Raw genomic sequence first — 11,868 nt, 5'->3', positions numbered from 1 at the left:
TCAATTATTTGGTTAGAAATTGATCTATTTATCTGAAAATTTAACTATTTGGTACAGAAGCAAATTTCTTGTTGAAAAATCAACTATTTGGTTTAAACTTGAACTATTTATTTGAAAATTCCACAATTTAGAGGTAGAAATTAAATTTTTTTTGGTTGAAAATTTATCACTTTGTTTGAAGATTACATTATTTTCTCAAAAATTTGTTTACGTTTTGTTGAAACGTAATTTTGAAACTAGAAATTTAACTTTGCCATTTTTTGATGAAAGCTTATCTTTTTTAGATAAAAATTTAAATTTTTCCTAGAAAACTCATCTTTTGGGCTTGAAAATTCAACAAATTGGTTCAAAATTAAATTATTTATATGAAAATTACGTTTTTTCTTGAAAATTCATATTTTTCGTTAAAAATTGCACTATTTAGCTAAAATTTAAATTTTTAATATGAAAAATGTACTATTTAGTGAAAAATTAAATTTTTTGTTGTAAATTCATATTTTTTATTGAAATTTTAACAATTTTAGCAGAAAATTCAATTATTTGGTTAGAAATTGATCTATTTATTTGAAAATTAACTATTTGGTATCGAAACAACTTTTTTGTTGAAAAATAAACTATTTGGTTTAAAATTGACCTATTTATTTGAAAATTCCACAATTTAGAGGTAGAAATTAAATTTTTTTTGGTTGAAAATTTATCAATTTGGTTGAAGATTACATTATTTTCTCAAAAATTTGTTTCCGTTTTGTTGAAACGTAATTTTCTTAATTAAAAATTTAACTTTGCCGTTTTTTGATGAAAGCTTATCTTTTTTAGTTAAAAATTCAACTCTTTGGTTGAAAATTAACTTTTTTTGTTAAAAATTATCCTCGCAATAGAAAATTCATCCTTGTACGTTCAAAATTCAACTATTTTCTTTAAAATTTAACGATCTTATTGACAATTTAACTATTTCGTTAAAGTTATTTTTTGTCGAAACTTTTATGGTAAGAAAATCAGATTAAAAAATTTTATTTAAAATTATTAATTTCCCTATTTCTCCTATTTTTACTTAAAACTAAAGAAACTTGAATATTCGGACTTAAACTTAAATGTATTAAAATTATATTCTTAAATAAAAAATGAAAATAAAATCAAAATAGTACTTACATGCACTTTCGTTTTTGAACTTCTCTGCAAGACATTTTTTTCGAACATTTCGGCGGCTCTCAATTTATAGGACCCACACATCTGCTTTTGCATTTACAATGTTTACAAAGGTGCATGAAGTATGTGATAATATTAACAAGAATTGTTTTGCAAGAAATATGATCAGCTTTGTAAATTTTTTTAAACATTTACAAAAATAAATATACTAATCGTATTTGTTAAATAATAAATGTTTATCATAAATTTCAAACAATCGGTGACTAACAGTTGAATAAAAATCTCGTAAATCATGATACATTTGACGTTCTCTATGATTATTGTAATTTTTAGTTGAACTTTTATCGTTTTTTGTTGAAGTTTTAGCTATTTGGTTACAAAATTACTTTATTAATTCAAAATTCAACTATTTGGTTCAAAAAGTTTATTTTTCAGTTGAAAATTCAACTACTTGTTTGAAAATTCATGTTTTTCGATGAAGATTCGTCTTTTTGGGTTAAAAATTTATTCAGTTTTGTAGAAAATTCAAGTAACTGTTTGACAATTAATTTTTGTTGTGGAAAATTAATGTATTTTGTTACAATTCATCATTTTAGGTTGAGAATTAATCTTCTTGGTTGAAAATTATTGTGTTATTGTTGAAAATTCAACTAAATATTTGGTTAGAAAGTTAAAATACTTTCTTAAAAATTAAGTTTGTTGTTGAAAATTTGCCTGTTTTTATGAAAAGTCGTATTTTTGTGTGCAAAATTAATATCCTCGGTAAAAAAATTCAACCCTTTATTGAAAAATTAATCAAATTTGTAGAAAATTCAACAATTTTGTTTAAAAGTGTTTTTTTCTTTCTTTTTTTTTTTTGTTTAAGAATAACGTTTTTTGTTAAAAGATCCTTCTTTTTATGAAATTAATCTTCCTGTTTGAAATGTCATCTTTTTGTTTGGAGATTCTTATTTTATTCAATGAAAATTAATTTTTTAAACTGATAATTGAACTATTTCATTTTTTTAACTCTGTTGCTGAAAATTCTTTTTTTTATTGAAAATTAATTGTTTTAACCGAAAATTTGTTGTCTTTTTTAGTTGAAAATTAATGTATTTTACAAAAAATTTCACTTATTCGTTGAAAATTGAACTACTTTGTTAAAAAATCATTTTTTGGTTTGGCATGCATTATTTTAGGTAAAATTTTGATTTTTTACATTGAAAATATAATTATTCCATTTTTGGATGCAATTTTATCTTTTTTAGATGAAAATTCAGCTATTTGGTTAAAAAAATTGATTTTCTAATTAAAAATTCAAGTATTTGTTGACAATTAATTTTTTTTATTAAGAAAAAATGTATTTTGTTGAAAATTAATCTTTTTGGTGAAAATTATTTTATTTTTATTTTGTTGAAAATACGTGTTCTGTATACAAAATTAATATTATTGGTTAAAAATTCAACTTTTTATTGAAAAATTAATCAAATTTCTAGAAAATTCAACAATTTTGTTAAAAAGTGATTTCAAAAAAATTTTTTTTTGTTTAAAAATGTTTTTTGTTAAAAGATCCTTCTTTTTATGAAATTAATCTTCCTGTTTGTAATTTCATCTTTTTGTTTGAAGATTCTTATTTTATTCAATGAAAATTAATTTTTTTAACTGATACTTGAACTATTTCATTTTTTTTGTTACAGATATATCTTTTTTTGTCGATAATTTATGTATTTTGTTCGGAATTTTTCTTTTTCGGTAGAAAATTAATCTCTTTGCTCGCCAATTAAACTATTTTGCTAGAAAATTCATTTATTTGGAAAAAAATTTACCTCTTTTGCTGAAAATTCGTTCTTGTTATTGAAAATTAATTGTTTTAACCGAAAATTTGTTTAGTCTCTTTTAGTTAAAAATTTAACTATTTGGTTGAAAATTCATGTATTTTACTGAAAATTTCACTAATTCTTTGAAAATTGAACTACTTTGTTAAAAAATCATTTTTTGGTTTTACATGCATTATTTTAGGTAAAACTTTAATTTTTTAAATTGAAAATTCAGCTATTTGGTTAAAAAAATTGATTTTTGAATTAAAAATTCAAGTATTTCTTTGACAATTAAATTTTTTTATTGGAAAAAACTGTATTTTGTTGAAAATTATGGTTTTTTGGTCGACAATTAATCTTTTTGATGAAAATTATTTTACTTTTATTTTGTTGAAAATTTGTGTTTTTCGATACAAAATTAATATTCTTGGTTAAAAATACAACTGTTTGGTAGGAAATTAATCTTCTTCTTAGAAAATTCATCTTTTTATTTGAAGCTTCTTTTTTTTATAGTTAAAAATTAATTGTTTAACTGATAATTTAACTATCCCATTCTTGACTGAACGATTTGTTAAAAAAATTAATGTATTTTGTTGAAAATTTATTCTTTTGGTTTAAAAATGCATGTTTTTGTTCTTAAAAATGTAAATAATTCGTTGAAAGTTAAACTACTTTGTTGAAAAATCATCTTTTTGGTTAAATATTTAACTGCGTTATTGAACATTCGTTTTTTTGTTCTTGTAAAAACTTAATTTTTCATATTAAAAATATATTTATTTTATTTTTGGTTGCAAATTTATCTTTTGCAGTTAAAAATTGAGCTATTTATTGAAAAAGTTTCTGTTTTGGTTGAAAATTCTTGTTTGAAAATTCACCGTTTTGGTTAGAAATTTAACTAATTTGGTAAAAAAAAATGGCAAGTATTTGTTTGAGAAATAATTTTTTTTGTTGAATCTATGTGTATTTTGTTGAAAAATAATCTTTTTGGTCGAAAATTAATCTTCTCGATTCAAAATTATTATTTTTTTTAAATTCAACTACTTGGTTGAACTTTTTTGTTTTGTTCAAAATTAATTTTCTAGAGAAAACTTGAATTGTTCCTTTTTTAGTTGAAAATTAAACAACTTTTTCAAGGATTCAACTACTTTTTTAAAAATTCATCTTTTGGTTAAATTGAACTGTTTTTTATTTAAAATTAAAATCCTTTTTCGTTTAAAACTGCGTCATGCTGTTTTGAAAGCTTTTTCCACCCCTCCCCTTCTTTGATAAACGCCAAAAATAAAACATAAAGTATACAAACACAATATTTGAACAGACTTCCCAGTCCAAAATGCTCTCAGAAAAGGAAAATTTAATGTATTCAAGTATCATATTGAATTCCATATGAAACGCTTAAGATTTTAAGGCAAAGTATTTGCATTTTCAATAAAATAGTTGAATTTTCAACCATAAAAAGATTCATTTTCTACCAAAACAAATAAATTTTCAATGTAAGGGTTGGGTTTTCAAAACAAGAAGTTGAATTTTTAATTTAAAAAAAGTATTCTGAAAGAAAAATATATATAATTGATACTTCAACCAAGGAAGATTTTAATTTTTAATTAAAAACAGTTGAATCCAAACAGATTAATTTTTAACAAAACAGTTGTGTTTTTATTTAAAAAAAGATCAAATTTTTGCCAAAAAACAAAAACTTTCAAAACGGAGTGAATTGAATTCCTTAGATAACATTTGAATTTTTTACCTGTAAATATATATTTTTTACAAAAACTGAATTTTTAGCGAAGTAGTACTGACAATATATATAAATTTTTAAGGAATACAATGAGTATTGAAAAAATTAGTCTAACTTTATTCAACTATTATTTCAATTAAATTAATTTATTAAATTATGCACATTATTATTAAATTTAATTGAATTTTCAGTTTAAAAAATTAATTATCATAAAAAACGCATCTAGTTTTCTCTAAAAAATTGAACTTTTAACCCGAAAATATTAATTTTCAGCACAAAAGTTTATTTTAAACCAAATAATTTAATTTTCAACCAAAAAAGTACGAAAATTCAAGGAAAAATATAATAGTTGATATTTCAACCACAAAAGATAAAAATTTTAAATAAAAAACAGTCAAATTCATTCAAAAGCGACGAATTTTCAACAAAAGAGTTAAATTTCTAACCAAAAATGATTTTTTACCAAAAGAAATGAATTTAAAAACAACCAAATGGAATAGTAGAAATTTCTTCAAAAAAAAATCTGAGAGTACAATAACACTAATTTGAAACATTTTTAAAAACAAGAGACGGATTTTTTAGACATTTGAATTTTCAAACCAAAAATTTAATTTTTATCAAAAAATTTCAATTTTAATTTTTTTTTAAATATAAAATTTCTACCATAGAGATTTTTAATTAAAAAAGAGCCAATTTTATAGAATAATATTATGCATTTTCTACAAAAATAATTGAATTTTCGACTCATAAATATCAATTTTCTAGCAAAAATAGAAGAGCTACATTTTTAGTAAAAAAATCGTTTTCAACAAAAAAATTAAGAAATTTTCAACAAAATTTGGTAAATTACTGACCAAAGAAATTAACTTTGAACTAAAATTATACATGTTCATTCAAAAAATTATTTGTTAACCAAATAGTTGAATTTTTAACCGAGAAAATGAATTTTCTACCTGCATTATTTTAGGTAAAATTTTCATTTTTTACATTGAAAATATAATTATTCCCTTTTTCGAATGCAATTTTATCTTTTTCAGTTGAAAATTTAACTATTTGGTTAAAAAAAATTGATTTTTGAATTAAAAATTCAAGTATTTGTTTGACAATTAATTTTTTTTATTTAAAAAAAATGTATTTTGTTGACAATTAACCTTTTTGGTCGACAATTAATCTTTTTGGTGTAAGTTATATTTTTTATTTTGTTGAAAATTCGTGTTTTTCGGTACAAAAGTTTACAAAACTTTTCTACCATTGAGATTTTTTAATTAAAAAAGAGCCAATTTAACAGCATAAAATTATGCATTTACTACAAAAATAATTGAATTTTCCACTAATAAATATCAATTTTCTAGCATACAAAAATACATTTTTAATTAAATAAAATCTTAACAAAATAGATAAATTAAAAAAAAATGTCTACCAAAAAGATTAAATGTATATTAAAAAATCGACAAAAAATTAAACAGTGAAATTTCTAGTTAAAGAAATTAATTTTCAATAAAAAAATAATTTTTAACCAAAGAAATAAACTTTTACTGGAAAGTGTAATTTCCTACCAAAGAAGAATAATTTTTTAACAAAATGCATATGTTTTCAACCAAATATTTTAATTTTTAATGGCATTTTCAAACAAATACTTGAATTTTCAACCAAGGAGGTTAATTTTCTACAATAAAAAAATAGATTTTTAACAAAATAGATTAATTAATACCTAAAAAGGATCAATTTTAAATAAAAAAATAATTTGATTTCCATTTAGAGAAATAAGTTTTTTAGCAAATAAATAATTTTTATGGAAATAATTAAATTTTTAACTATACAGATTTATATTTCTACCATAAATGAATGTCTATAAAAAGAAACATTTTTAATAAAAAAATGCAATATTTAAACATTTAGTTTGTCAAACATGAAATAATTAAATATTCAGTTTAAAATAAAAATATATTTTTTTTTGGCTGAATTATCAACTATTACATTTTTTGTCGAGAATGCATATTTTTTTGAATACTAATTCGACCACATTTAAGTTTTGTTTCGCTAATGATTAATTATTATTTTAGTTAAAAATTCATCCGTTTTTTTGAAAATTTTAATATTTTAATTAAAATTATTTTGTTTTGTTTTGTTGGAAATTAAGTTTTTTTTATTAAAAGTGGAAATTTATATTTTTTGGTTAAAAATTAAACTATAAAAGTTATCCTACTTTATTAAAAATGGATTTTTTTCTTTTTAATTTATAAATTTATTAAAAAAATTATTTCTTTGTTTTATTTGAAAAAGTTTAATATCCTAATTAAACTTTATTTGTTGTTTTTAAAAATCAATCTTTTTAAATAAAAATGTATCTGTTATACTTTTTGTTGAAAATTAATTTTTTTAGTTTAAAAACAAACTACTTTTTTCCAAATTCATGTAATTTGTTGAAAATTCGTATTTATTGGTAGAAAATGAAATTTTGTTGATGAAAATTCTGTTTTTTTTTTCTTCATTCAATTGTTTTTTAATTAAAAATTTTAATCTTTTTAAGTTGAAATCTCAAATATTACATTTTTTAAAAAGAATTGATCTTTTTCGTTTTAAATTTTTATTTTGGTTGAATTACGTTGTTACATATTACTTTTATTTGGTTAAAGATTCATGATTTTAAAAATGTAATTCATTCTTTTCTTAGTTGAAAATTAATTTTAATAATTGAAATTTCAACTATTCATTTCTTGTTTTAAAATTTATTTTTATATTCAAAAATTCAACTTTTGTGCTGCAAATTCGTGTAATTTCTTGAAAATTCGTCTTTTTTGTTAAAAAATTAATCTTAGAGGAAACCTAATTTTTTAAAATAACTACTTATTTGAATTGCTTTGTAAAAAATGGATTATTTTTTTAAATGATTGATCATTTAAGTTGGGAATACATCTATTTGATTGAAAATTAACTTTTTAAAGTTAAAAATTCATCTAATTTCTTGAAAATTCATTTTTTTGGGTTAGAAATTAAACTTTTTGAAGGAAAATTCTTTTTTTGTTAACTGAAACTACTTGGTTAAAGTTTAAACCGCTTTGTTATAGATTTACTCTTTTTATTAATGACTTATCATTTTAGACGAAAATTAATTCTTGTCGTTGTCAATTTAAATATTTTGTTTAAAATTATTATTTTTCAAACTAATTTGTCTTTTAGTTTAAAAATAGAATTTTTTACTGCAAATTCAAATAATTATTTGAAAGTTGTACGACTTTGTTGAAAATTTATTTTTTTTATTCAAAATTTATTATTTGAGTGAAAGGTTCATGTCTTTTGCTTAAAATTTAACTATTTTGATGAAAATGACTTTTTTTCCTAAATATTAATTGAGTTTATTGAAAATTTAAGCAGGATTTTTGGTTAAAAATTTACATTTTTTAAATAAAAGCTTAGCTTTTTTGTTGAAAATTCATGTAATTTCTTGAGAATTCATCTTTTCTGGTAGAAAATTATTCTTTTTTAAGAAAACTTAATTTTTTGTATACCTTTAACTGCTTGGTTAAAATTTAAACAGCTTTGTTAAAGATTTATTCTTTTTGTTAATGGCTTATCATTTTAGATGATAATACTTTTCGTTGAAAATTTATCTATTTTGTTTAAACTTATTTTGTATTTTAGTATAAAATTGATTTTTTGAATTGAAAATTCAAATAATTGGTTAAAATTTATTTTTATTTTATTGAAATTAATTTTTTTTCTCTTGAAAATTAATTTTGCTTGTTGAAAATTTAACTATTGTACTTTGTTATTGAAAATTTACCAGGTTCCTAAACTTTTTTCTAAACTTTTTTTTTTACAAATGTGTATTAACCATAATTTATCTACTTTTTGGACTCCCTTTAAAGTCCCCTTTGTTAAAAAAGTTTGGTTAAAAATTCATTTTTGTTGTTGCAACTTTAACTATTTTGTTGATTATTAAAAAAATTTCTCTTCTTGCTTGAAAATTCATTTCTTTGGTTGAAGCTCATCATTTTAGTTAACAATTATTATTTTTGATTAAAATTTAACTATTTTGTTAACAAATTTTTGTTTGAAAACTGATCAATTTGGTTCAAAATTCATTCTTTTGTTGAAAGTTTAACTATTTTGTTAATAATTCGATTATTTTAAATTTTAAATTTATTTCTTGTTTCGTTAAAAATTCCACTAATTGTTTGAAAATTCGTTTTTTATAGAAATTTAATTCTCTTGGTTAGAAATTTCTCTTCTTGATTAAATATTCATTTCCTTTTGTTGAAGCTCATCATTTTAGTTAAAAATTATATCCTTGATCAAAAATGTAATTGTTTTGTTAAGAAAAGTTTTGTTGAAAATTGATTTTTTGGTTAAAACAAATTTTTTTGTGAAAATTAAACTATTTTGTTGATAATTCGATTATTTTAGAATGAAGATTCTTTCTTTTCGTTACAAATTCCATTAATTGTTTAAAAATTCATTTTTCAATAGAAATTTATAATTCTTTCTTAAAAATTTATCTTCTTGATTGAAAATTAATTTTTCTGTATAAAAATTCAGTTTTTTTGTAGTTAAAAATTTAATTATGTTGTTGAAAATTTGTTTATTTTAAAATGGAAATGAATGTTTTTTTTTTAAATAAAAATTTAACTGTTCCATTTTTGTACAAAATTTAACTATTTGGTTAAAAATTCATCTTTCAATCATTTTCAATTTTAAACTCTTTTTTTTTCGTTAGAAATTCCACGAATTATTTGAAAATTCGATTTTTTTATAGAATTTTTGACTTCTTAGTTAAAAACTTATCTTCTTGATTGAAAATTAATTTTTATGTTTGAAAATACATATTTTTTGGTTAAAAAAACCAATTTTGAATCAAGAAAAGAAATTTTTTTAATAATCCAATTATCAACAAAATACTTCAATTTTCAACAACAAAAATGAATTTTTAATGAAATAATTCAATTTTGTACAAAAAATGGAACAATTAAATATTATTAAAAAATTAATTTTTAATTTAAACTAAACAAATTTACAACAAAATAATTAAATTTTTAACGTAAAAAAATGAATTTTCAAACATGAAAATTAATTTTCAATCAAAAAGGTAAATTTTTAACAAAGAAGTTAAAATTTCTATATATAAAAAAACAACAAATTTTCAAACAATTAGTGGAATTTGTATTGAAAAAAAAATTTAATTCAAAATAATCGAATTATCAACAAAATAGTTAAATTTTCAACAACAAAAATGAATGTTTAACCAAAAAGATCATTTTTCTTTAAAGGACTTCAAGTTGAGAAAAATTTTAGGAACCTGGAAACAATCATTCAAAAGTGGCGGATCCGACGACTGATAAATCAATAAAAAATTGATAATTAGTCAGTTTTACTTACTGACAAAATAAGTAATTTTAAATTGTCCAATTTCTTGAATTTTTATCTAAAAATGGTAAATTTTCAACAACAAAGATTTACTCTGCAGCCTCTCGCCTCTTAAGTATCCTATTTTAAATTTTTTTACAAATTTTGGATTAGGTCAGTATTTTTTTGGAGAGCCGGAGGCGATGGAAGATACCAGTCCCAAATATTTCTTCCTCCAAGTCCATTGGATACACAAAAGCACAGATCAAAACTCGGCGGCGGTTCTTTTAATTGGACGACCGTTTGCTGGGCAGAACCGAAACTCCTGCTGATGAGTTCTTCCTTCGGAGAATTAATTTCCTGGGATTTGACGAAAGTCAGCGGAAAAAACAAGCCAGTTTATAAACTAATTCACGCCTGTCATAATCGAGGATTGTTCAGTATTGCGACTTATACTCAAATTGAAGACAAAAATGAGCAGACGAACTGGAGGGAAAAGATTGCGTTCGTATTTTTATTATTTAAAAAAAATATTAATTAGTACTTTAGTATTATAATTAGTTATAAAAATCTAATTTTTAAATTTCTTCTGCTTTATCAATTTTTCTTTTAGGTATAAAAGCCACCCTTTGCTTTGAAGATAAATAATTTTGATTCAAAACAATTTGTTTAAATTTATTTTAAAATCTTTTTTTGCTAACAATCACACCGAATTTTTAATGTACAAATTAAGTAAAAATTTTTAAGCAATTAGTGGATTTCTCAATGGAAAAGATGCATTTGCAACCAAGAAGATTCTTTTTCAATCTCGAAAGACGTTTTTTTCCACAGAATACGTGATGTTTCAAGTGTAAAAGAGAAATTTTATGTTGCACAATTATTTTGTAAAAAAAAACAAACGAATTTTTAATGAAATAGTTTAATTTTGAACCAAGCAGATCAATTTTCAATCAAGAAGAGACATTTTTAACAAAGAGGTTTAAAATTTTATATAAAGAAACTAAATTTTAACCAACGATTAAAATTTATAAGGAACAAAAAAATTAATTTAAAATAAACAAGTTTTCAACAAAATAGTTTTAATTTTTAAACAAATTAATGAATTTCTAACTCAAGATCAATTTTCAACCAAGAAGTTAAAATTTTTATTTTGATAAACGAATTTTCAGAAAATAATGGTATTTTTAACGAAAAAATAAATAAAATTTAATTTTTAAATAATCGAATTATTAACAAAATAGTCCAATTTTCAACAGAAAATTTTTTAACAAATGAATGAATTTTCAATCAAGCAGAGAAATTTGTAATCATGAAGTTTAAATTTCTATAAAAAGAATCTAAATTTCAACTAAAGATTGAAATTTATAACGAAAACAAAAATTCAATTAAAAATAAACGAATTTTCAACCCAGAAATTTAAATTTCTATTAAAAAAAAAAAACCATTTTCAAAAAATTAGTGGAATTTGTAACGAAAAAACAAAGAATTTTCAATTAAAAATAATCAAATTATCAACAAAATGCATTTTTAACCAAAAATATGAATTTTCACTCAAGCAGATAAATTTTTAACAAAGCAGTTAAAATTCCTATAAAAAAAAATGAATTTTCAAACAATTAGTGGAATTTGTAACGAAAAAAGAAAGAATTTTAAATTTAAATTTTAAAGTAATCGAATTATCAACAAAATAGTTCAATTTTCAACAACAAAAATTAATTTTGAACCAAGAAGATCAATTTTCCATCAAGAAGATTAATTCATTAACAAAAAAGATGAATTTTTAACCAAATAGTTTAATTTTGTACAAAAAATGAAAGTCAAATTTTTCTTTCAAAAAATTAGTTTTCA

The 11,868-nt window shown here is 20.6% G+C and overlaps 1 protein-coding gene across 1 annotated transcript in view; it reads left to right on the top strand.

Annotated features, from left to right (window-relative positions):
* The window catches only part of LOC117172825 (gem-associated protein 5), a 104,319-nt gene that overhangs the window by 30,445 nt on the left and 62,006 nt on the right, over nucleotides 1-11,868 (top strand). The window contains exon 4 of the mRNA XM_033361069.1: nucleotides 10,195-10,524. Within this exon, the coding sequence (XP_033216960.1) occupies nucleotides 10,195-10,524 (330 nt within the window). The remainder of the gene's footprint in view (nucleotides 1-10,194; nucleotides 10,525-11,868) is intronic.

Source organism: Belonocnema kinseyi, chromosome 5 (genome assembly GCF_010883055.1).
Source record: "Belonocnema kinseyi isolate 2016_QV_RU_SX_M_011 chromosome 5, B_treatae_v1, whole genome shotgun sequence".
Taxonomy (NCBI): Eukaryota; Metazoa; Arthropoda; class Insecta; order Hymenoptera; family Cynipidae; genus Belonocnema; species Belonocnema kinseyi.
Note: the sequence above shows the minus strand (reverse complement) of the source record. Positions and strands in the feature narration are given on the sequence as shown.